Here is a 27364-nt window from a genome sequence, read left to right as displayed (position 1 = left end):
ACAGGCCTCTGAGTACCTAGCGTCACACAGGCAGGTGGACCCTCGGGTCAGGAAGCAGAAGGTTTGGGGTCATCTTTCCTCCCTATGCAGGAAGCCCCTGTATAAGACTGCATGAGTCTTGTCTAAGTCTTCCTCCGCTGGCGAATGTGACCTGTTCTCCATGCAGTCTGTTCACTCAAAGAAAGCTTCCACGTGTTCAATGCTAGCAGACAAGCTGGAGCAGCCACCAGTTATCTTCCAGTTCCCTGTTAATAACTCTCCAAACCCTTTGGTAGCTGATATGTTTACATTTTGTTTTCTTCCTTTAAGAACGGGCAGAGAAGAATATTGTTTTGTGACAGCTTTATGAAAGAGAACTTCTAAGTAAGGGAACAGTAGTAACTTTGTCACCATACTCTCAAGAATAATCTTTTCAGTGGCTACGCCTTAGCTCTTCAGAATAGAACTTCTCCCTGGCACGTCTTTGCCTGGGCCTTTAAAATGTGGCACTGCCCACAGGGCCTCTTGTTTTCAAAGCATTTCTCCTGATTGTCTCCACATTTCTCCGAAGAGCTGTATTTTTGACTCCTGCATCTTGGCGAAGCTCTTCTTGCTAAGCACTGAGGAATACTGCATATTCCAGTCTGGATTTCTTAAAAGCGTCTAACATCAGAAACAGTTTTCTCTTTTGTTCATACTTCACACAGACTTCTCAGAGGGTTCCGACCTGTTACCAGCTCTGCTCCTGGCACTCCCTGCTGAAACGGCACCTGTTGTGCAATTTCAAGATTCAGCTCTTCCTTTTTGCTTCAATGCAGGTAACCCGTTTTAGTTGTTCCTAAAGCAGCTCACTGATCTTCACCTTTTCTCTCAAAGCAACCAGGAGAACAAATAGAGCTCAAGGGTTCTGAGGCGAGAGGCCTCCTTGTCAGGGTGTGAAGAAAACGCAAACACGGTGTCTGGCTGCGTGAATTTTAGCAACTGATAACTAAGGATGTTCTCTTCATCCTCAAAGTTGATTTTGGTTTGTTAAGCCCATTGTTCTGCTACTACGAACTCTTTCCTGGCAACCATACAAAAGTGAACCTCAACACTGTGAAGGCATTTAGTTCAGAGATTTTGATTTCAGCTCTTCCCTGCTGATCCCCAGCACACGGCCTGCCTCAGGTGTGGATGAGAGCCACAGAGGGTAGCAGTGGCTCCCAAATCCTGTCTTTTCCCGCAATGGATGACTCTCCAGAACTTTGGGGGTTTGTATCACGTCGCATCCTACTGACCTCTGAGAAGATGTAAATGGCACAGCTCCCTGGGCTGCTGAAACTAGATCCATACAGCATGAAACAAACATTAGCTGCCATGGATGTCACCCACAGAGAGAAAGCGCCATCTCTACTGCATTCTATTTAAGGATCTTTACTTTAAAAAGTTTATCTTGAGATCATAGTACCATTAAGAAAAGATCTCCAAGTTATTTCTAAGGAGGGCTATTACTTCTCAGTGCTAGGAATAGCCACATCTTTTATTCCAGGACATCCCCTTCCAGGTGTAAAGGAGAGTGAACTGCTAATCCCAAAGTGGCTTAGCCCCCGAGGAGCCACACGAGCAGAGAGGAGGGAGCAGGTGTCTTAGAGGTCTGGAGCCACGCAGCCTCAGACACAGAGAGCTTATCAGCCCAACAATACTTGGAGTAGATAACAATCCCTGATGGATGAACCTGAGTTTTAGGAGTGTGAGGGTGAAGCACACATCCATCTTATATGCATTCTATGTACCTCTCATGCCTTAATGGGCCTGTCAGTAGGCTTAAGAAACTTAATTTGGGTCCCGAGTTCTCCATCCTATATTACTGTGTCACAGCAATATTGTGTATAAACCTCCAATAAAAAATGCCCTTGTCCAGGAAACAGAAAAACAGTAATTTCTGATCTTAAAAAAAAATCCTCCTAAAAATTCTTAGAGATTTCCTGAGTTAACAGTGGCCTGGGCCACAAAGTGACTTAGTTTGGTAAAGTCAAACATTGTTCAGTTAGGGTTAAAATGCAGGCAAGGTTTGTAAGCTGAGCAAAGCTATAGTTCTTTTTGTCCTCACCAGCCACTCCGTGCAGGACAGGATTCAGACAGGTTCTTACCTGGCAGCAATTTTAACAATCAAAAGTAATCCAGTATGAGTTTACTTTTAAAACAAGGGCCATAATCTTACAGGTTTCTGTGAGTTTTTTGTTGTTATTATTATTTTTTAAAAGACAGGGTCTCACTGTTTTACTCCAGGCCAGAGTGCACTGACAGGTTTCTGTCTGTGAGTTTTTCATTATTATTATTATTATTTTTTAAGACACAGGGTCTCACTGTTTTACTCCAGGCCAGAGTGCACTGGCACGATCCTTGCTCACCGCAACCTTGAACTTCTGGACTCAAGTGATCCTCCCACCTCAGCCTCCTGAGTACCTGGAACTAGAGGCATGCGCTACCATACCTAGCTCACTGTTTTTCACTTTTTATAGAGACTAGCTCACTATGTTGCCCAGGCTGCTTGTGAACTCCTGGCCTCAAGTGTTTCTCCTACCTTGGCAGCCCAAAGTACTGGGATTATAGGCGTGAGCCACTGCGCCTGGCCTGTTTGATTTTTTAAATCTATGTAATGGCAGAAATGGAGTTCAAAATAAGAATGAAGACCAACATTAAGAGGAATCTTAGCATTTTAGTGAGTTGCTTCTCATACTCCTTACTGCTACTAAGATACCCTGTCACCCATGACACCTTCCAAACCCCAAGCTGCAATATAGTAAGACACAGCCACAGCCTCTTCACCACTTACAAACTTTTCCTGCTGCCTTCAGCCCAAAACACTGTTGAGGTTACCAGATTTCAGGGCTGTGAAAAATTCACCACCTGCTGGTCATCGGCCTGATACCTGGCAGGTTGGCATCACTGGCCATTGCCACTCCTGGTGCACACATGCAATTTCAAAGATCCTGGCCTTTCGTAACTCTGAACCGCCGGGGTTTGCTGTGCTGTGCGGCTGATGACGCCCAGCGATGGGTGCGCTCTCATGCTGGTTCTCGCTGTGATGGTCCCAGGACATCTGGTGTGAGAGTGTGCATCTATGGGGGCAGGATGTTAACAGAGCCATGAAGCTGGAAGTGAAGACAGGTGGCATAGACACTGGTGCGCGAGTCACTGGGAGCCATCTCCTAGTGAAGACAGCCACCAGCTGTGAGAGGGCCAGACCCAGACACAGTGACGGGAAAATCTGAATGAAGAGGGCAGGCTAGATGTGGTGGGGAACTGAGTATTTCAGAGGATGAGGAGGATACTGAGTTCTGAGAGGAAGCAAAAGGGCAGAAACCAGGACAAAGCGTTTGGAAGACACACTCTGCCATGATCAACAGATCGCCAGAGCCTGAGTCAGGGTCAGGTCGGCGCAGACTCGAGCTTCTGAGGCCGTAGAGTTCTCCCAGTGGGAGCCCCAAGTGCTCCTCATGCGACATCCCTCAGGAAGGCCGCATAAGGAAGAAGTGTCCAGAGCATGCCTCCCAGCCCTCCCCTTCAACGCTGCCTTCGTGCTCTGCAGTAGCGGCTATTTCCGAGGCCCCCCTCAGACCCGAGCTGGCTTCCACACCAGAACCGCCCGGGGATGTTGGAGTTGAGGCTCCCGTGCCTCGGCCCCGTGGCTGGGTGAGGGTGTACAGTGGCTGCCGAAAGTCTCTGTGTGATACTCATCAGTGGCCTGGGGTGCCTCGTGGTCTCCGGTCCCTCCCAGGTTGGCTGCACATTTCATGCTGTGATTTCTTGGCTCTCATTAAAATTAAAGAAGAAGGCTGAGACGGGCGGATCACGAGGTCAGGAGATCGAGACCATCCTGGCTAACACGGTGAAACCCCGTCTCTACTAAAAAATACAAAAAAACTAGCCGGGTGATGTGGCGGGCGCCTGTACTCCCAGCTACTCCGGAGGCTGAGGCAGGAGAACGGCATAAACCCGGGAGGCGAAGCTTGCAGTGAGCTGAGATCCGGCCACTGCACTCCAGCCTGGGTGACTGAGCGAGACTCCGTCTCAAAAAAAAAAAAAAAAGATTAAAGAAGAAATCTCTGGTCTTTTTAGAATTAGTGTTTTACTACTTTTTGATTTGATGATTTATCAATGCACTTTATGGCTTCCATAATAGTTCTGTAATTCTAAAAGTTTTAATTGAAATCATAATCTTTAAATACTAACATAATAACATTCATTCAAATTCTAAATTTTGAAGAGAAAAAAGGAGCTAAAAATTAAAGCATAGTATTTAGAAGATAATGCAAAGGCTTACATTTAATTGTGGAAATAAAAACTCTGTTTAAGCCTTTGAAATCTTTTCTCTTTGTCTTTCAATAACATGACTTTTCAAATCATAGCTATTATGTTAAAACCTAATTGTCCAAAATCCAAAGGGCTGGATTCTTGGTTAAGACAAATCGCTCACTGCTCTTTAGTGCATGGACCCCACTATAACTGGGGCTTGACACACTTTGAAGTTTTTTGCCCCTTCTCTTTGACATTTTAATGCACTATCTCCATTAACGTATTTCCACATCAGCGGCTCTTCGTCCATCAGCAGAATTGCATCATACTGGCTTCAGAGGAAAATAACACAGAAAAAGTGCCTTGCTGGCAAATGGCAACACAGGATATGAATTATAGATACACCTCAATAAAGAACAGCGGCGGGAAGGTGTGTCTATGTGGGGTGCACATGAGACACAGATACAAGCCCACTGTATATCCAACAAGCCAGACCAATTCATTTGCATTTGTAAATAGACCAGGCTTCTTGCAAGCATAGGAAGGCGGCTAGTCACATCCTCTCACAAAACACTCAGCTCCTCCAACAGCAATATGGTGGGGTTACTACTGATCTAGCTACCTTACGAAATTTATTCATCCTGTTAATGAGTGGCTGTTAATGAGATTTAAAAATAATCTTAACTAAAGTTCCCAATTTCCTAATTGACTCAACATAAAACATGTGAAAGCTAATTTCAGTGACCCTAGTTTTTGGTATGACGTAGTATTAAAATGCAGGTCTACAGAACAATATTTGTGATATTCAGTATTAAAACTTCCCTGCTAGTCAAGAGTAAGAAGACTTCTCAAATTAAATCATTTTACCCTTTTTTTCTGAAATTAAGAAGTCTGAGACTTCTCCTTCTTCTAATACTCAGTTAATCCACCAAGGACTCTCTCAGGGACAGCAAAGGAACAACAGCGCTTATTCCAGCATCACGTAGGTGTGCACCTTTATCCGTGTCAATATCACCACCTTCCCACTCTGCTCCCCGACAACTCGCAAGTACTTCCACAGCCACACTCCAGTCCCAACAATGTTAAATGCCAAAGCAGTGTTGGTAAAAACCTCAAATGGGGAAAAGGACAGAAACTCAAACCGGCCCCTGTGCCAGCAAGTAACTGTTACTTATCTCACAAGGTGCTTGGCTCTGGAAACAATCTAACTCAAGCTACACGTGGAGTCTGTGGAGTCTACACGGGAACATGCAAAGCCTGCATTTCCTTTTAGGTGCAGCAGAGGTAATGAAATTCAGATAAGAGAAAAAAAATCCAGATTTCAATGCAAGAGGTGGAATATCCACTAAGATACTCATTACTATTTGGTTTCTAATAGCAGGATTGCCTTTAGCTATGATGGAGAACAAAAATGAAGAGGTGGTTTGTAACAAAACAAAACAAAAAAGTAGAAAGAAGAGCAACAGGCAGGGCGCGGTGGCTCACGCCTGTAATCCCAGCACTTTGGGAAGCGAAGACGGGTGGATCACGAGGTCAAGAGATCGAGGCCATCCTGGCCAACATGGTGAAACCCTATCTCTACTAAAAAAAAAATACAAAAATTAGCTGGGTGTGGTGGCTCATGCCTGTAATCCCAGCTACTCAGGAGGCTGAGGCAGAAGAATCGCTTGAACCCGGGAGGCAGAGGTTGCAGTGAGCCGAGATTGCGCCACTGCACTCCAGCCTGGTGACAGAGTGAGACTCCATCTCAAAAAAAAAAAAAAAAGAGCAGAAGAACAACAGGACCAGGTGATAGGGGACCCTGCTCCTGACTCAATGGTCCTGAGTGGGTGATGCTGTAGGTCTTTGTTGACTCTACCATAAAATCAAGAAGTAGAGGCTGGATAACATCTAAAACCTTCCCAGCTCTGAGATCCAATCGTTCTGTAATTGAAACTCTGCATCCTTATGAAACCTCTTCTTATCTTAAAGATCCCTACCAGAATTTTGACACAAACAATCTCAAGTCACTCAAGACTTGATCAAAATTTATATATGTGAGTTGCTAGGGCCTTAAGGAATTAAAATCTGTTTGTCCATCTACCCTGGCTTAAAGATCTAGGGCTTGTGAGATCTTCTGTAAATTCAGTGAAATCATGCTTCCTCCTAGAGCTCATTTCCAAGAAAAAATTCTGGATAATGCTGAAATTTTCAAATCCACAAATCAGTTGTATTTTGAAGAGCTGTCAATTGCTGGACATCACCAGGTACCATCTAGGACTCATAAAAGGATGCAAGGCACACGGAATGACCGGGGGGAAGTTATTCTACCTGCGCATGTCTGCACGCACAGGCTTTAAACGTAATGGATTCAGTCATTTAAAAAATGTTACAAGGTCAGGAGTGGTGGCTCACACCTGTAATCCCAGCGCTTTGGGAGGCTGAGAGGACTGCTTGAGGCTAGGAGTTCATGACCAGCCTGGGCAACATAGTAAGAATCTGGCTCTACAAAAAAGTAAAGACAAAATCAGTCAGGTATGGTGGCACGTGCCTTTAGTCCCAACTACTTGGGAGGCTGAGGTGGGAGAATTGCTTGAGCCCCGGAATTTGAGGTTGTAGTGAGCTATATGAAAGCCTGTGTTTAGCCTGGGATCCATAGCTATGCTCTTTAGGAAGTGGTAGGCCAAAGTTCTTCCTAAGCTTCTGGCAAACCTTGGCTCACCTATGCTCAGGTAATGGCTCAGAATCCTCCAAAATGATGCTACAGACAGCCATGAGCACTGATCTGCAGATGGATGGAACCCATTTGCCATTCCTGAAGTAGGCCGTTAGTAAGACCAGCTAGTATTTCCAACTCTCTGTTTCTTGTATCTTCAAAAGTAAATTCCTTAACTAGCAATGCTTTAAAACTGTACACAACCATGCATTTTCTGATACAAAGTGTATCAGTGTGTGGGAGGAGGAGGGCTCTGTACAGATGTTACTTATAAACCATTAACTTCAAATGACTGGATATTACTGCACAGTGAATCTAGTACCTGAACAAGAAGATTCACCAGATTCTACTGTAAATCCTCTGATGATCAAAATGAGGAATTTACTCAAAAGGTGAAAAAGAAAAAAAAATTAATCTATATGTTTCTTAATTTATTCAATGCAGCAGGTCGATTTTACCTTCATACTGTCACTCTTAAAGAAATTAATAAAACAGCTTCTGACCAGTTAAACTTGCATGTTTTTTCTCTATACTATCTTGTGTTTCACCAGCTGAGAAAATCTGAAGCATAATTGCCACAATCCTTCATTTTTACAACGAGCATTCTGTTTCTGTCTAATTGCAGACACACACTCACTCACGCTCCACCTTCATCATTAATTTGTCCTTTTCAGATTCTTCCATGGGCTCCAGGTCCTTTGGGATTGTGCCTTGAGAAAGAAGTCATTCAGACAGACTCTGTGAATCCTGCACTATGCCATTTCTTCCTCTCCCAAAGAGAAACTAACATTTAGCAAACTAGCTTTTCTAATGGCCAACCTAACTTTAACCTAACAGAGCCATCAACGGGGAAACAAACACCAAAGCAAAACCACGACTTTGCTGCAATGAGCTGTTAAATAAGTAAAGCAAAAGGATGTTGAAAATCAGATTTCTCAACTCATAGCACTAAAACATGTCATACACATGTTTTCTCAGATTCAAGCTTCTGCTTTTAAAAAAAGGCACAACACAGGTTATGTGTATTGCGAAGTGAACAGAAGGAAGATTTAAAATAGAAATAAAACTTAACTTCTTTCTTTTTTAGAAAGAATAGTGTAGACATACAAGTTAAAATTCACAGTTAACAGTCACGGGGCTATGAATATGAGCCCTTGCCAAGTGTGCTTTATCAGATTTACATAGAATAACGCCAACATTTTTCTTTTTCTTATTTTTAATTAAGGAGGAGGTGTTGTACTCTAAGGAAGCTATCTGGATGCTGCTGGCTGGAATACAGATTTGATCTCCTTGTGCTGGTTAGCTAACATCGATTTTCTGCCCCAGTGGAAGAGATTTCACTCTGATGCATGCCATTTAAATTCATTTTACACAGCTGCTTAATGTGGCTTGGCAAGGCACAGCCCAACTAGCTTTGTGGGTGTAAAGAGGCCTCTGGAGTTGGTGAAAGGACAGATCCTATGGATTAGCTGCAGATGATGAATGCTTGCTTCCTCCGACTGCTATCTTCCTACTGACTCATGAATTGACCTTGAAGGCACCACAAGAAAGTAACAAAGAGGAAAAGACAATTTCCCAAGAATAAGCACGTTTACCTCATTCTATATTTGTTATTTCACTTTGGGGATGATGTTTACAGGATTCTATATTTGTTGGTCCACATTTAGGGCCATGTTTACAGACTTCAGAGCTCTCGATTCCAAAATTATCATTCGTTCTGTCTAAATAAATATAAACTGAATATAAAACTACTAAAAAGCTCTGTCAGGCATTCATAACCAGTAGTGAAAGCATAGTTCTATAAATTTACTGTTTAAACAAAGCTAGGTGACATTCCCTGTTTGATTTTAACCAAAGATGATGCGTGTCTCTACTAAAACTAACATGATTAAGGCAAACTAACTACCAAACATGGTTAAGTCTGTCCAGGATGATAGCAATAACTTTTTTGCTTAGTAATTCACTCAATACTAATAGACTTTCAGAGCATTTACTAACCTAAACAAGGTGACAGAACCTGATACTACATAGTTTTGTAGTAGGAAAAAAGAGATACTTTTTGTTGCTGTATGTAATTCCTGTGTTGAAATTGAGAATAATATGGCAACACTGTGTTTAGAGAGAACATTCTCTGTTGGATTATTTTGTGGTATTTTCCTGGTGACTTCAATATTCTAATACTCGCTGGAGAAGAAAATAATAGAAGTCTTTGGCACAGACATTTGCTTGGTGGTGATATAATGAAACCCCTCCTAAGTCCTGTGAATAGCCTGTGTCAGCTCAACTGCAGTGATTGTCTTGTCAAATGAGATGCTGTGCTCTTAATTTGGGGGTGGGTATGGCAGCCGCTCACTGTAGTGGCAGGAGTGAGAATACAGTCATGAGAACAGCGCTGCACAACACAGGTTCCTAGACAAAACAACGACAACAATGGGGGAAATGACGCCAGAGTTGGTGACTCGTGTCTTCGACACAGACCAAAGTTTCTATTTCCCTCTCAGGCATGAAGGAAAGCAGCCATGCCGAAAGCCATGCAGACAGGGCCTGAGGACACATGCGGGTTTCCACCGAACGGCCACAGTACTGTTAATACGAAAGGAAAACGAAACAAACACACCAACAAAAATGGACACAAGGACAACCCCCTCGGAGATGGATTTCCTGTTAGGTGTTTCGCTTTCTTGGTTTGGGTGTTCCTTTCGTGGCCAGGTGGCACGATCTTTAACAGTTGCAGAGAAAACGCCCAGGTCCCGCAGCAAGTCGGGGTGCGTTGCTACCTACCCGTACTGGTCAGGCTGGTGCACCATGGGAGCCTGAGAGTTGCCATAGTTGGGGTGCTGGGAAGAAAACATGGGGCGTCCGCCAGCCCCAGACTGGCTGGGATAAGCAGGCGACCTAATGTATGGTGGCCTAAAGTGGAACAGAAGAACAGCCTCTTGGGATTTGTTCTGATGCACAAGCATGAATCCCTGTCCATCTGTCACCCCCACACGTAGGTGCGGGGTTTACAGACCGCAGAGGCAAGCTGAATACCTGCATCCTGCCGCTGCCTGAGGGGTGGGGGGTATAGAAAATGCCTCTAACAACAGGGTGGGGACAGGCAGAGAAAAGTGAGATTTCTCAATTCTAATCTCCATTTACCATTTTAAAGTAAAGCTTTGACTTTGGTAAAAGCAAACAAGAAGATATACAGCCCCCATTTAAAATCCTGGTGAGCTAAAATGGGCAGCAAGTTGAAGGCAAGGCTTTGGAATGATCTACGCATTAGAAACAGAAAATGGCAATGCATGGATGTGTATTTATGTATTGATTACTTCAGAATGATATAAACAGTGACTCAGAAAGGGGGCACGCATGGCTTCGTAACCACACAAAATCATGCCTGGCTCTCTGTGGCTATCTTCTGAGGTCCCTCCCGAAGGCTGCGTGCCAAATGCAATCAAATACTTTCCACTTAAAAAAAGAAAATAACTTGTGCTTTATGAGTTGCAACAATGGACAATTCATTTAAACTTGAATTCGAACTTCAATTTGAACAGCCAAACCAGTTTTCATAGACAGGTTTACAAAAACATTCCCTAAAGCCTGTGTGGGTTCAGCAGAGGGCTAGACTGCTGGAGTTCAGAAAATTTTAAGTAATTGTAATGTGGAGACAGAAAGAAAGATAATGATTGATTTTCATTTTATTTCCTCAAGGGAAATTTATTATTATTTGGAGAAAACAATAAGACTGGAGGGGTCCCACATTCCCCAGATAGCAGCTTCAGAGGAAAAGTAAGAAAAGACACATTTAAAAACACACGCACACACATGCACACACGCACACACACATGCACACACGCACACACACATGCACACACACGCACACACATGCACACACGCACACACACATGCACACACGCACACACACCTTAGCTTTTGTTTCCCTTGGACAAAAATCAGAATCTTCTACCTTTGCTTCTGAAGATACCATTAAGATACACATCTTTCAAAGTACTCTATTTTAAAACATATTTGCATGTGCTTTTAAAACGTATTCACCTTTGCCTTATAAATTTTTAATTATGTTATTTTTATCCAGGTCAAGTATTTACTTCAAAATTAATTTTTAATTCGGGATTAAAAATGAGTAATTGTAGCTAAAGCCTTTCGCTTTATCAGCTCAAACTTTCTAAAATATTATCTTTGCTTTTTAAACCACATTTTGGTTTGGACAGATAGATATGCCTGGAAAAATAAAATATAACGTAAGAATGTAAAGTATCTAAATTTCACACATATACGTTTAGACAAACACACAATAGACGTATGTATACATACAAAGTTTGTATTTTATGAAGATTCTTGTGATAGGCTGAAAAAAAGGTGGGGAGTGTGTTTCCTTTTCAATGTTTTAGATTTTAAATCGTTCCTAAGCTTTAGTATTTCCTGCTTAAAAGTCACTGCTTCAATTGGTACCACGCAGACACTTCCCTGTGCAACCGGATCTGGTTTGCTGCTGCAACGACTATTCACAGGCATTTCAAATCACCTCCCACGACTGATGTGCCCACCGCTCATATTCCTTCCTCATGTATCATAAAACATGGTTCGTCACTTAGTTCTCTGATCTTGACGCTACAGAATATATTTAACACAAAAAGAACGGCCAAGCACAGTGACATTCTACTGCTCTGTGTGACCCCGGGGAACAATGCAGCTACGTGCGCAGTCACGTGGTCACGCGTAGACACACAGCGTACCTGCCCGGGGCGTGCTCCTGGGTGGCGTACCTGCTTTGTGCTGAGTTCGCAGCAGCCTGCATCACTGCTGCGGCTGCCTCCTGTGCCTTACGGTTCACAGTTGGCATTGGCGGCCCCATTCCTGGCCCTCCCTGCTGAGACATGCCAGGAGAACTGGGGGTCATGCTGCTCATATTTCCAGGAAATGGTCTGTTCTGCATCCCAGCTGATGGCATTCGTCCCAGGGGCACAGCACCACATGGCTGGCTTGGCCCTTGTCCATGCATCTGGTTGTTGGCACTGATACCCATACCGGGCCCTGGGCCGCTGTAGCTTGCACTGGGCACCCCACTATACGCTGGGGGTCTGGAGTAGTTACCTAAACAAAAAGCAAACACAAAGTAAAGTCTTTTATTTAAACTTGTGACAACATTCACTGGAAATACTTTTTGTCCAACAATGTGATCAGCAGGAGTATTAGTCATGACCCTTATTGGCCCTTCCTATTGGCGCTGGTGCAGCTGCCAGTCTCAAACATGCTCTCTCTCTGCACACTCCCAGGCCCTCAGAGAGTGACTCAAATACGGACAGCCCCAGAGGACCACTGCACTGATGAAGAGAAAGTCAGACTGGTCATAAAAAGAAACAAACGACAAACAAAAAAACAAACCCTATGAATAGGCAAGGGATACCGAGTGCTGCCTCAATCCGTTCACCACCACACATTCTCATGTTTCAACCAAAATGGTGAGCATCACTCTGAGATCACACCACTAGATCACTGCTGCCTTCAACAGCCATGTGAAAGGGCTCCACAAGACAACGTGTAAGACGAGATGCACATATGGTCAAAATCATCCCTTAAAACCCCACAGGAAGGTGTCGCGCGGGAACCTGACATGAGCCCCAGTTTTCCTCTAAGTTGGGAATAATTTTTTTCTTTCTTTCTTTTTTTGCTTGGGTACCAGATCGAGCAGCTGGTTTGTGCTGGCTGCCACAACTCGAAAAACTGTCCCAGCACAAGCACGGCACACGGCAGAGAAAGAGCTGGCGGGCAGGGGCGGAGGCGGGGGTGAGGGATGGCGGGCAGGGATGGGGGAGGGGGTGAGGGATGGCGGGCAGGGCCGGGGGAGGGGGTGAGGGATGGCGGGCAGGGCCGGGGGAGGGGGTGAGGGATGGCGGGCAGGGCCGGGGGAGGGGGTGAGGGATGGCGGGCAGGGCCGGAGACGGGGGTGAGGGCCGGAGACGGGGGTGAGGGCCGGCGGGCAGGGCCGGAGACGGGGGTGAGGGCCGGCGGGAAGGGCCGGGGGCGGGGGTGAGGGCCGGCGGGCAGGGCTGGAGGCAGGGGTGAGGGCTGGCGGGCAGGGCTGGAGGCGGGCAGGGCCGGGGGCGGGGGTGAGGGCTGGCGGGCAGGGCTGGAGGCGGGCAGGGCCGGGGGCGGGGCTAAGGGATGGCGGCGGGGCAGGAGGTGGGGGTGAGTGCCGGCGGACAGGGGTGAGGGCTCCCGGCGGGCAGGGCCGGAGGCTGGGGTGAGGGCGGTGGGCAAGGATGAGGGCTGGCAGGCAGGGCCAGAGGCGGGGGTTGGGGTGGGGTGACTGATGGCGGGCAGGGCCCGAGGCAGGGAGGCGGGGGGCGGGGCGGCGGTAGGTGGGTGGGGTGGAGGGGTGGGGTGAGGGACAGAGGGCGGGGCCAGAAGCGGGGATGAGGGACAGTGGGCAGGGGACAGCGCGCAGGACCAGAGGCGGGGGTGAGGGAAGGAGGGCAGGGTCGGAGGCGGGGGTGAGGGAAGGAGGGCAGGGTCGGAGGCAGGGGTGAGGGACGGAGGGCAGGGCTGGAGGCAGAGGTGAGGGATGGCAGATGTTTTCCCTTCCCTTTCACACCTTTTACTTTGTGTGTAGATAAATTCAAGTAAATCAAAGACACACGATACTACTTCAATCATAATTGAACTGCTGAACCAGTGTGTGCTGGGCACCTGGTTAAGTGCTTTGCACCAATGAATTCATTCATTTCTTCCAATAACCACGTGAAATATAGATAGCCCCAGGACTCCATTTACAAATGAGAAAAATCAAGAGCTAGAAGATTAGGACTAAAGCTCTAGCAAACTGACTCGGGGACCCATGTCTTCAACCAATAAAACGTGCTGCCTCCTGATAAATGAATGTTGAAATCACATAAATGTAAAAGACAAGTGTGTGTGTGGAATATGGATTAGTGTTTCCCAATCAGTCCTTACTACTTTTCCTTTTTCCATCCATGTAACATAACTATACACTTACTATACACCAGAAGCTGTTCTAGGCACAGGTGACATAAAACTAAATACAATCCAATTCCTGCACTCGAGAAGCTCACAATCTACATGGGTGAGCATGCGTGTGTGTGCATGTGTGCACACGTATGGTTATGCGTGTGTGTGTGCAGTAAAGCAGCAAGGGTAAAAACAAGAAAAAGTATAGAAGCAAAACAAAAAAAGCATGCAATGTGAAAAGTGCAGACAGAAGGGAGAGTGAGTCTGATGGGGGCTGCAGGCTTGAGGGCCCCCTTGGTGGGGGCTGGTGGAGAGTCCTCTGAATGAGCACTTCTGGAGCTGAACCCTCAGGAGCTGGCTTCAGGGGCTGGGAGAGCCTGCAGCTGGGTGAGTCTCTGCATTGCCTGCCTGCAGGACCTTAGGGAAGTTGCTTTCATCTTTTCTTGTTTCATTCTCTTCTCTGTAAAACAAAGAGAATCCTAACATTGTCCACGTGAAGAAGTGTTCTCAGGATTAAACCAAATAATGTACGCAAAGTATCTAAATTGTGGGTGCCACTTGATGGGGGCTTCATTGTTGGCTGGGGGCTATGGCAGAAGAGGGGAAAGGGCACTTATGGCTGAGAGGCTGGGGACACCGGCTCGATGGCAAGGGCAGACTGATTTGGACAGCCACTGGAGCGCTGTGTGTGGCTGTCGGGGGGTAGAGGGGAGAGGCTGGGTCTGGCAGGGCCTTGTGTACCAGGCTTCTAAGTTTGAGGTTTATCTTGTTGATAAGGAGGAGCTTCTCAAGGATTTCCAGCAGAGATAGGACTGGATTAATAACTGCAATAAAAGCAAACACTTAATATTTACTATGTGCTAAGCTCAGTTCCAAGTTCTTTGTGTTAACTCACTTAATCCCCAGATCAGGCCTAGGAGGTACACATTATTATAATCCTCATGCTGGAGATGAGGAGCCTAAGGCATAGGGCTGTGAATAACAACAAATGTGTCATGGTCATGTGGCCCACAACTGGAGGAGGAACCTCTCAGCCCAGGCAGCCCGGAGTGTAGTTTAGAGTCCAAGCATGACACATTCTGCTACACAGTCTCTCAAATATTTAAGAAAAATCACATTTATGTAACAATGTTACCATAATGGTCAAAACCGGCTTTCTTAAATTCACACATACAAAGTTCTATCACCTACAAATCTGCAAGAGACCTCTGCAGACTTCTCCATATTTACTGTGCGCCTGCTCTCTGTGAGAGACACTGCGTGCATTTTCATTTGGCTGTCCGGGAGGCATGTGTTATTCCTTACAGGCGACGCACGGGCCACTGTCCGTGCAGATGTGGGCAGGCACACTTTTGTCAAGGGCCAGATAGGAAATAGTTTAGGCGTCTGGGGCAAACAGTCTCTATCATGATTACTCAATCCTGCCACAGTAGCCCCCAAAGCAGCCACACACACAGATGGGAGTAGTGATGTTCCAATAAAACTTTATTTACAAAAACAGGTAGTGGGCCAGAGCGGGCCACAATCTGTGGACTCCTGACACAGACCGGTCTTGGGACAAGCTAATAAACTGCTACACTAGCAACGGCAAGTAAGACCTGGTCAAGTCAGCAGCTTCCTTAACCCCGAACACCATCTGGAAGGCTGAGAAAGGCTTCAGGGGATGCCGGAGTGCGCAATGGCCGATCTGAGGAACTGGGAAAGAAAGTGGAAGACAAAGGGGAACAGGAAACAGGAACAGGAGAGGCACAGCGAAGACACCTTGGGTGCGCTGGGCCACATGCCATTAGCCTTTTATTGGTGGCTCCTTCAAGTCAAACTGCTTCGGCATGAAGAGGCACTGCTTTTGCACAGCTGCAGTTTGCCGATACCATCAAAACTCTGTTTTCAAGTTAAAATAAAAAATAAAAAAACACCACTGTTCATCAGTTTCAAAGTTCTTTACAAAAATTTCTTAAGTTGCTTCTGAATCTCCCATCCCACGGGACACACATACACTCCGTTTTCCCGTCACGCAGTCTTGGCGGAAAAGGCACCTTCTGTGCTCCCTGGTAGGCGGGCACAGAGCAGGGGCCAGCTGCTGGGCCCTTCCTCTTCCCACGCTTACCCAGAGACAGCCCCAGTCCTCACGACTCTTCGCTGTGAGAAGGAATTCAGACTCCTCCTCCTCCTCCTCCTCCCTGAGCTCACATCCCCTTCGCTTCCAGATGATCTGATAAGATCAGTGAGATACAGTGCTCCTTCTTGGCTCTTGATTTTATTAAAAATAAATATGCTCATTCATAGTTTGAATGCACAAGTAATTAATTCATGTATTTATGCCATTACTTGGGGGCTAGTTTCCACCCTCCCCCAACACTGGATAAGTGACTCAGTTGGTAAGAAACCTTTTTCAGTGAAAACGTATGTGCCTTTGCTTTAGAAGGAAATGAAGTAACGCTTTAATCTTGTTTTAGAAAACAAGCGTTTAGACTATACCCATCATGTAGTTTTATTAGAGAAAGAAGGTTTCTGAGTTTGTTGAACTCTGCTTATAGCTGGAATGGGGAAATGTTGGCACTCCAACTTCCTGGGTTTAACTGGCAGTCAAGGGCTGTATTTTAATGAACACAAAGGAAAGAAACTACTGAGATGTTTAGTTACTCTGTACCCTACCTTCATCTCTCACTCATGTTATGTGCTAAAGAGAGGAGAGCTGTGTTTCAGTAGCTTTGCTCAATTCGGCAGCTGGTCTTCATCTTCTGGCAGGAAGCGTCTGCAAGCCGGTGGAGTACGCGTTTGAGCACAGCCATGCACACCAAGACATGCGTGTGTGCACTTGTGCTTAGAAAGGCGCTTAGGCCTGGGGTGCCAATCTCTCTCTCTCCAATCAGTTGGGTTGATTCCAGGGATTGGCACTCAAAAGCGCGTGTGAAGGAAATACGTTCTAATTACAGAGGCCTCTATCGGATAGAAGAAATACAAAGTCCCCTTTTCTTTTCTTTGAAACTTTCCTCATTAGACTCACGTGCCTGGATAAAAATAGTTTCTAAAGGCTTAAAATGGTTTAAGAGGCAGCAATGGATAAAGCACAGGCTTCAGAATCTGGGTGTGAATACTGGTTCTGACACTCCCTAGCAGCGTGACAAGTTGTTTAGCCTCTGAACTGTGGTTCTGTCATCTGTAAAGTGATGACGATAATGAATAAGAGGCTGAAAGTAACAAGTGCAGCGCCAGGCACAGTGCTGCCGAACAAATGACAGCTGCCATCGTCATCAACGGCCATAACAACATCACTAACATCACCCCCCCATCTTTTAAAAATGTGTGCATGGGGCAAAAAATGATTCATGCCCCCCCAACTACTCGATAACGTATCTTTCTTCTCAAAATAAACAAAAACCAAATATGTAAGCCAAGCAAAATATGAGAGGAAAAGCCAGGAATGAGAAGTGCAATCTTATTTCCATGTTTCTCTAATAGGTTAGTAATTTGTTGGCACTGGCTTTGACAGAAAACAGATGGATCCAGCATTAAGCACAATGAAGGCGGCAGATGCCGGGCCAGCCCACCTCAGCTGGACTGGTCTTGCAGCCAAGTCCAAGAGCCCACAGTTTTCAAGTGGGTTCATCTTGGCACACTAGCTTTGGAAAATTGGTCACCAATAGAATTCAGATTTCTACCCACCAAGAGTTCCATTCAAGCCCAGAGAGAGGAAGCAGAAACTAGACCCTATTCAAGTCACCGTCATCATTTCAGGCAGATCACAAAAAATTCTGTACCTGACTCCAGAAAATTTAAAGTTGCTAGTTACAATACGTATTCAGAGAGTACTGCTTTTTGTAAACTACTAAATGTTTCCACTCATATATGAAATTTTGCTTCTAAGTTTCAATCACTCAACAGTTATGAACAACTACTGTGGGCAAGGTTCTGCATTATTCCCTATATGGTAGAGGAGAAAATGGAGGCACATGCCATAAATCAGAAATCTTACCCTTGTGGGAAAAAGAAATGCATAATTAACTGCATACTATGATAAAGTCAGTTGTGAATTAGGGCTAAATATGCATTTATCTTGTCTTGTAGCCAGCAATGTTTACCATTTTTATAACAGTCACTACAAAATATTGTGTGTGTGTGTGTTTTTTTTTTTTTTTTTGAGACAGAGTCTTGCTCTGTCACCCAGGCTGGAGTGCAGTGGCGTGATCCCGGCTCACTGCAACCTCTGCCTCCTGAGTTTAAGCGATCCTCCCACTTGAGCCTCCTGAGTAGCTGGGTTTACAGGCGTGTACTACCATGCTAGGCTAATTTTTGTATTTTTAGTAGAGATGGGGTTTTGTCATGTTGCCCGGGCTATTCTCAAACGCCTGGCCTCAAACAACCCACCCGCCCTCGCCTCCCAAAGTGCTGGGATTACAGGCGTGAGCCAATGTGCCCGGCTTTGTCATGTCTATATTGAGATATAAAAAAATCTATAATCCTGTAATCGACAGCACAATCAAGGTACAAAATATTTATCTCACAAGAAATGAAAGGAGGAAAAAGTTCCCTCTTTCCCTTCTGTAAGTCAACCTCATGCCCACGCCACCCCCTGGCAACCACTGATCTGATTTCCGTTCATGTCATTTTACTTCTCTACAATGTCGCATGGAGTCGCACAGTATAGGCTTTCGTGCTTGGTTTCTTAGTGTCACGCCTTTGACATCCATCCACACCGTTGCATGCATCTGTGCGTTCCCTTTCAGTGCTGAGTAGTAGTCCATTCTTGGATATGGTTTCTAGTTTTTGGCAATTATGAGTAGAGCTGCTAAAAATTTGTATACAGGTCTTTGTGTGGTAGGAATATGTTTCATTTTTCTTTGTAAAACCCTAGAAATGAGATTGCTTGGCTGTATGGTAAGTACATGTTTATAAGAAACTGCCAAACTGTGGCTGTACTATTTTGTATATATTCCCACCAAATACTGTGTGAGAGTTCTAACTGCCAGCACTTGATATTCCAACTTAAAAAAATTAGCTATTTGAATCAGTATGTAATAGAAATCAATGTAGCTTTAATTTTCATTTTCCTAATGAAAAAAAATTTTGAGCATTTTTCATGTGTTTATTTGTTGGTTATCATATTTAAGTAAGATCTTTTCTGTGAAAAACAAAGTTCTATTTCAATACAGCTTCTTTCAATTCTATCTTTCTACTTGGATCTATCATACAATGCTGCTCTTTTAGCCAGGGAAATGTATCAAGTAGTTAGATGATCACAAATACAGGTTCACTGAAATGAAAGCTGACTTACCACAAGTTGCATCAAGTCCTATTTGTGGGAATAAATACACAGAATTTGTTTTCTGAACTATATATAAGGTACCATATTTCTCTTAGGTCAATATGCATTTAAAAATTACTTAAAATGTAAAACTTACAATGTTACACAAAGTTTGTAAAAGAAGGAGAAAGACCTATTATCTTACCTTACAGTGTCACTTCAATGTTTCACTTTTGGTAGTTTTTTTTCCATTTATGTTACAACAATTATTGCCTTCCTTTTTAAAATTACAAAGTAATGCAAACTCAATGCAGAAAATATGGAAGCATAGAAACAGACAAAAATTATCCTTAGTCTCACCCCACAAGGATAATATACCAGGTACTGCTCTTAGGCATCGAATGGTCAACCCAATACCGGTCAAGCCTCAGGGCAGGGGGGAAGGAGTATCAGTGACTCTGGATTACTCTGCCTTAGCAGAATTCATTCATTTAAGAAAGAGTTATTAAGGGCCTCTTACATGCCAGGCTCTGTGCTAAATGCTGGGGATTCAGCAGTGAATGAAGACAAAGAGCTTATGTTCTGGTGGCAGGAGACAGGCAAATAAAGAAATCAAGACAATGTCATGTGGTGACGAGAGTGATGAAGAGAAACACAGGAGGGAGGACTCTGCAGAGTGGTGAGGGGAAGGGAGCCATGTGCAAGCCGCTGCCTCTCCCAGGGCAGAAGTGGATCCCGGACCAGGGCTAACGTCAGAGGCAGACCCCAAGGATATGTGGGTATGCTCAGAGGCCAGCATCTGATGTCGAGGCAGCCAAGTGAAGAAGAGAGGCCTCCCAGGAGGCGAGTCTCACTGTCTGGTTCTGGGCAGGTGACTCTGGAAAGCTACCTGTTACTCCAAAGCTCAGTTTCCTCCTCTATAAAAAGGGTGTAATAAAAGATTCTCTATCTCATGTGGTTCCTGCAGGGAAAAAATATAGTAACTACTGTAGGACAACTGACAATGAATAGATAAAATCAGCCAAGGAATAGGCAAGAAAGTGTTCTTTTTATTTTTTTCGAGACAAGGTCTTGCTATGTCACCCAGATTAGAGTGCAGAGGTGCGATCTCAGCTCACTGCAACCTCCACCTTCCGGGGTCAAGTAATTCTCCTGCCTCAGCCTCCCGGGTAGCTGGGATTACAGGCGCATGCCACCACATTAGGCTAATATTTGTATTTTTGGTAGAGATGGGGTTTCACTGTGCTGCCCAGGCTGGTCTCAAACTCCAAGGCTCAAGCAATTCACCCACCTCGGCCTCCCAAAGTGTTGGGATTACAGGTGTGAGCCACTGCACTTGGCCTAAAAGGTGTTCTAATAACTGTATAATTAGTGAAAAGAAATTATCTTTACATTATCATATTGCATTATATGCCTAGTTTTACTTTCATCACGCACAGATACACAATTTATTTCTCAAATAGAAGAATGTATAAAAGGTAAGCACTGACATTAAAAAATATATAGAGTCCGGGCACGGTGGCTCATGCCTGTAATCCCAGCACTTTGGGAGGCCGAGGCAGGCGGATCACTTGAGGTCAGGAGTTTGAGGCCAGCCTGGCCAACACGGTGAAATCCCATCTCTACTAAAAATACAAAAAATCAGCTGGGTGTGGTGGCGGGCACCTGTTATCCTAGCTACTCCAGAGGCTGAGGCTGGAAAATTGCTGGAACCCAGGAGGCAGAGGTTGCAGTGAGCTGAGATCGCGTCACGGCACCCCAGCCTGAGCAATATGGTGAGACTCCATCTTAAAAAAAAGAAAAAAATATATATATAAATAAAATATTATATATATATTATATATACATATATACACACACACACACACACACACAGAGTTATTAACCCAACCCAACAGTCAACTGCAGTGTGAAACAGTCAAGTCTCTATGGTAAGAACCGAAGGTGTCTAAGCGTGAGAAGTGGCAGAGTCACACACGGCAGGGGCTGTGTCTCCAGGCTCAGTTGCTGTGCCCTGCACGCCCCACACAGACTGCAGGGGAAAGGCACCCCCTGCAGGTGGGCCAGGGAGGGTCCTGATCAGCCACCACTAACCACAGGCGGAGGGACCCTCCTCCAGGGTGGCTGGTGTGACTCTGGAGGATTTGTGAAATATGTCAACAGGTAATTTCCTTTTAAACATTCGAATAAATGGAAGAGCAACAGGCCTCAGGAAAAGGTACCTTGCTAAGAGGGCAAGTGAAGCTGCATGTCCACACCCTGCCTCTCTACATGCCACCCACTGCTGTCTTAATGAACCCCACCTGACAGGGCATATACGGTGGTGGGCTCGGTCATGCGGTGAGGGCAGGGGGTGTGCCCCTCTTGAGTGCTGCAGATGTTAATTACTGCAGTAAAACAGCCTCACATTAGTCAAAATTAAAGTTGCTCGATTTTTTTTTCTCTGTTTTCATTTTAAGTTGATTTGTACTGTATATTTTCCTGAGTTTTTCTCCCTAATTCCCAGGTTTTGATAAAATCATGATGTGATGATCTTATCAAAATCATGATGATTATCAGTCTAAGAAAAATTCATGCTTAAGTCTTATAACTTGAAGGCTAGATTCAGGCATCACAAGAAGACTTGATTACATTCACCTCTCCTTTGCTATGCAACCATCTAATTCAATTTTTGCTTTTTCTAGTATTAGCAAGACAGATTTAGGAGATTTCCTTAGTCAAACGTAACAGTATAGAACAAGGAATTAATCCTTTTGCTTTGCACTGTCAATTTAACCAAAAAAACAAGGTGAAGATAAGAAGCTGTGGCCTCATCAAGTCTATCAACCTGTTTCAAGAAAACAATAAAATGAGCACACTGAAGGGATGAGTGACCTGCACAGAATCTAGTCTTTGGAACGTCAGAGAAGAGGATCTTGTCAATCTGCGGTACCATCCACGGGAAGTCTTTTGACCACACAAAATGAATCCATGTGGCAGACAGACCCCACCTGTGCAGAAGAGCAGCTGTATTTAAGTCAATTCAATAATAAGACTGAGGTTCTCTCATGCCTGTAATCCTAGAACTTTGGGAGGCCGAGGTGGCTGGATCATGTGAGCCCAGGAGTTTGAAACTAGCTTGGGCAACATGCTGAAACCTTGTCTCTATAAAAAATTCATGTAATCCCAGCACTTTGGGAGGCCGAGATGGGCGGATCACGAGGTCAGGAGATCGAGACCATCCTGGCTAACACAGTGAAACCCCGTCTCTGCTAAAAAATACAAAAAAAAAAAAAAAACTAGCCGGGCGAGGTGGCGGGCGCCTGTAGTCCCAGCTACTCGGGAGGCTGAGGGAGGAGAATGGCGTAAACCCAGGAGACGGAGCACTGCACTCCAGCCTGGGCGACAGAGCGAGACTCCGTCTCAAAAAAAAAAACAAAAAAAACAAAAAAAACAAAAAAATTTAGCCCAGCGTGGGGTGCATGTCTGTGGTCCCAGCTACTAGAGAGGCTGAGGTGGGAGAATCCCTTTAGCCCAAGAGCTCGAGGTTACAGTGAGTCAAGATTGCCTCACTGTACTTCAGATTGGGTGACAGAGTGAGACTCTGTCTCAACAACCAACCAACCAACCAACCAACCAACCAACCAACCAACCAACCAAAGACGGAGGTTCTGAACTTAGAAGAGTAGAGACTGAAATCCTGGGTCTCAGTGACTGCAGGGCCTATAAGGTACCCACAAGTAGCTAGTGGGCCCACAACTCTTGACATCTATACCTTGTCCCTCTAGAACCACAACAGTTTAAGAGTACTGCTGTGTAATTCACTAGTCTGGAACTGTATTCATTTCAACTGAATATCATTTCAAGTTTGCCTCTGTTGAACTTTTGAGACACATATAATGAATGAAGGGAAAAGGAAAATTTCTAGATGGCATCTAATTTATTTTAGTGAAAAAAAAAATATTTAAACCCTTCTGAAAAATACCTTTGGCAAAGTACTTTAGAAATAAAAGGTTCATGAGACTCACCTACTTGTAAGTCCTCTGCTTCCCAAGACACACACAATAAAAATTAGGCATAAACCCAGGTGTCAGCACAACCCATATGGCTGTATGTGGTGGCCCTACCCAGACTCCCATAGGCTAATACAGAGTGAGTGAGGCCTGGGAGGAATCCAGACTCAGAACTACTGTTACCTGCCCAAGGTAACTCGACTTACAGCAAAACTAAGGCCCGAGTGTTTATAATTTGTAACTAGTAACAACGGCTGGGCGCGGTGGCTCAAGCCTGTAATCCCAGCACTTTGGGAGGCTGAGGCGGGCGGATCACAAGGTCAGGAGATCGAGACCACAGTGAAACCCTGTCTCTACTAAAAATACAAAAAATTAGCCGGGCGCGGTGGCGGGCGCCTGTAGTCCCAGCTACTCAGGAGGCTGAGGCAGGAGAATGGTGGGAACCCGGGAGGCGGAGCTTGCAGTGAGCCGAGATCGTGCCACTGCACTCCAGCCTGGGCAACAGTGTGAGACTCCGTCTCAAAAAAAAAAAAAAAAAAAAAAAGTATTTCTGGATAGTCAGTGTGATAGACGTTCCTCTAGGGAATGCAAAAAACAAACAAGATAGTTTTGTCCTTAAGAAACAAAAAGGTTATGGATATGAAATTGATTTTAGCTCTCTTTTTCCCATACAAACTCACTTACTAATAATTAACATGTTAATTACATAATCCTTTCTATTTATTAAAGCAAGTCCCCACAGCCCTTTTCCTTGTAAACACTTTGCAAGGGTAGTTATTATTACATGTGCTTGCTTGAAGGTGGCAAAGTGCTGTTTCACAAAATATACTGTAATTACATATTTTTACACATTTAGATCGGCTTCATTTGTTTATTTAACAATTCAGATTTTATAGTATTAATGTACATTTCTAACATTCCCCCTTCTTCACACCACAGAAATTTTATTTTATTTTTTTGAGATGGTCTCACTTTGTCACCCAGGCTGTAGAGCAGTGGCGTGATCAGAGTTCACTGCAGCCTCAAACTCCTGGGCTTAAGTGATCCTTCGATGCCAGCCTCCCGAGTAGCTGGGATTACATATGTGTGCCATCACAACTGGCTAATTTTTTAATGTCTTTTTGTAGAGACAGGGTTTTACCATGTTGCCCAGGCTGGTCTCTAACTCCTGGGCTCAAGTGATCAGCCCACCTCAGCCTCTCAAAGTGCTGAGATTATGGACATGAGCAACATTCTTAATCTCTTCAGTATTTTTTTTTTTTTAAAAAAGACAGGGTCTTGCTCTGTCACCCAGGCTGGAGTGCAGTGGCACAATCTTGGCTCACTGCAGCTTCCACGTCCCGGGTTCAAGCGATTCTTGTGCCTCAGCCTCCTGAGTAGCTGGGACCACACCGGCTAAGTTTTGTAGTTTTAGTTGAGGCGGTGTTTCACCATGTTGCCCAGGCTGGTCTCGAACTCCTGACCTCAAGTGATCCACCCGCCTCAGACTCCCAAAGTGCTGGGATTACAGGCATGAGCCACCATGCTCGGTCAGATTTTTAATATATATTTCCATGCCTGTATTCTTAAGACGTTTCTTGCTCCATAAAGGCGAGTTGTTTGTCATTTTGGTTTTATATCCCTAGCGGCTCACTGAATGAATGAACTGGCAAGAGGGCAGTGCAGTTAAGGTGTGGGAGGCAACACCACCAGTGACTACGGGAGAGGCCCCTCGTCAGTTAGTTTCCATTGGTGGGAACCCTGGGCTAGCCACTTACTGTAACAGCTGTGGGATCATGGCCAAATCATTACACTTCTCAAGGCTTTGGTGTTCTCACTTATGAAATAGAGACAGCCTCAGAGGGCTTCCCGTTAATTAAGAGACTGGGTGAATCAGCCTGGGTTTGGATCCTGGTTTGACCATTGTAGTCACTGTGCATCCTGGCAAAACTGTTCACCTGTTCTGTGCCTCAGTTTCTTCCTCTGTAAAGTGGAGTAATAACAGCAACTTCTGTGAGGATTAAATGAGTTAATATAAAAAACATTTAGAAAACAGGACCCAGGACATAGTAGCATGTTCGATAAATGCTGGTTGTTATTACTAATAATTTTGGAAAAGCTGCTCATATAAAATGTGAGTAAAATGGTTGCGAAGTATTTGAAACTTCTTTAAAAAAGCAAAACCAGAAGCAAGCCATGAAGTGAAGAACAAAAACAGAAAAAGGAGACTGATGACATCTTGGGTGGCGGCATGAGTGAATCATTCCAGAGATATGAACACGTCTCATGTGAAGAAGGAAGATGAATATGTCACTATTCATCTGAGTAGTTAATCAAGAGGAGAAAGAAAAAACCCTTTACTTGGATCCCTTTCTAAAAGGATAACAAAGACGGAAAAAGCGAAGAGCATTTATTGAATTCAACAATCCATGTTGCAAATGTGATCTCCTGTTGCTGAGTGTTTGCTGAGGACAGGAGGCTCCAAGGGGGAAAAGGTGATGATTTTGAATTGGACATTGAGAGTACCAGGACCCTCACAGCACACAGCACTCAGAGCAGGAACCCAGCGGCACACATGCCTTGGAGGGGAACAAGGTGGCAGTGTCACTCAGGAGAGGAGAAAAGGGTGCATGGTGCTGGGAGGGGTGCCCAACTTTCAGGCACCAGAGAGTGCCGAGTGTGGGAATATCCTTCTCATTTCAGATCGTTTCTACGATTAACCTACACTCCAGGATCATGCCTTAAAACACTCCAACAAAAAGCTGAACTGTGACGCAGGAGCCCAGTGGGCTACCCTAACAGTAAAGGTCCTGGAACTGAAGCAAGGCTTTACTCACAGAACATTAGAAGTGGAAGCAACTTCCAATGAATATAATCTCATTTTCTCGTTTTCTAGACAAAAAGCAATTCAGAAAGAGTAAGCAATTTTCCAAGGAGACACAGCAGTTTGGATAAGAACTCTCCTGGGCTCAGTGCTCTTAAATTAAGAGTCTTCACGTTCAGTGATAGCAAAAACCAGGGATTTAGTCAAAAAATAAATCCATTCTATAGTAATTTCCTTCCCTGCTATTAGTTCCTATAGCAAAAGTTCTTCCTTAGTTGTTCACAAAAGATTTACTAGATAGCCCAAGGCTCAGTCTTCACGTATGATGAGTAGAAAAAGAGGCTACAAGATTGAATTACTAAAGAGTATGGAGACAAATTTCAAAAAGCCCAGGAAGGGCTTATGGTCTTAAGAGTTAACTAGACCACCTTCACCCACACCCAGTTCTGAGAACAAGGTCTGGACCTTGTTTCCAATTACATTAGGAGCAAAAGCTCACATTTTCTGTGCCTACCACGACTTACAAACCGCTTTTCCAACTGCTGCTAAGATCTCTTCTTTCCATGACAGCTAAAGAAGCCTGGCTTTGACAACACCCACCACGTTCAGTAAGGGTGGTGGGTAACCCACAGTCCTGCCTCTGCCCAGCAACAAACAGCTACATGTTATAGTTACTGGCGCTGACAGGGAACCAGCAGATCGTTACTGCCGACTGGGACTGAAATTCCTAATGCTTACTGGAATTGCTAACATGGAAAACTCTTGATGATGTGATATAAAGAGAATTGGGCAAAACCCAAGTCTCACTCTCAGGACAAGCCTGAACAAAGGCAGGAGAGGCTCTCTATAGATGTTTGCTTTCTTGGGTATCCCCATAGTCTTCCTACCAACAGAAATATTTGGAAAGTAAATATAACAAAGCCCTCTAAGGCCAAGAAACAATGCTCCATTGGTAGCACTGAAACTGTTTAAGATCTTTTGGAAAAAGATCTTCAGCACACAAGAAAAGAACTCGCTTTTCAAGCTGTAAAGTACTTTTCATCAGAAAGATGCGATTTTCTGAGAAACGGCAGGTAAAAAGGGAGGTGACTGGGCCTCACCTTATATTTGCCTGGCCTCATAGATGGGTTTGCTAAACAGCTGCAAACGCCTCTAGGAAATACCAAGGGTCTCCCCCAGGCAAACCTGGTCTTGTTGTAGAAGTGGTAAACATTTTACTATGGTTTCCCAGTGGCACTCATCATCTTCACCCGGAATGTTCCTGGTATTTTCAGAAATGAGGGAACTCTGGGAATTGTGCCAGATTATCTCATTCTCTCTAAATTATCCATTAAAGTCTAATTTAAATAAACAAAATAGAAGGAAGGTGGTAAATTCAAATGTCTTATTGCTAAAAG

At 44.7% G+C, this 27364-nt stretch overlaps 1 protein-coding gene across 8 annotated transcripts in view; it reads right to left on the bottom strand.

Annotated features, from left to right (window-relative positions):
- LOC105478732 (AT-rich interaction domain 1B) overlaps positions 1–27364 on the bottom strand; it is a 447840-nt gene that overhangs the window by 52167 nt on the left and 368309 nt on the right. For 4 of the 8 annotated variants that reach the window (XM_071096638.1, XM_071096641.1, XM_071096642.1 and 1 more), the window contains 2 exons: positions 11725–12052; positions 9734–9862 (listed from right to left, as the gene is read on the bottom strand). In XM_071096638.1, coding sequence (XP_070952739.1) covers positions 9734–9862; positions 11725–12052 — 457 coding nt within the window. The remainder of the gene's footprint in view (positions 1–9733; positions 9863–11724; positions 12053–27364) is intronic. The other 4 variants (XM_024791918.2, XM_071096644.1, XM_071096640.1 and 1 more) reach the window with 1 other exon arrangement.

This window comes from Macaca nemestrina, chromosome 5 (genome assembly GCF_043159975.1).
Source record: "Macaca nemestrina isolate mMacNem1 chromosome 5, mMacNem.hap1, whole genome shotgun sequence".
In the NCBI taxonomy this organism is placed as follows: domain Eukaryota; kingdom Metazoa; phylum Chordata; class Mammalia; order Primates; family Cercopithecidae; genus Macaca; species Macaca nemestrina.
This window is presented reverse-complemented; position numbering and strand designations above follow the sequence as displayed.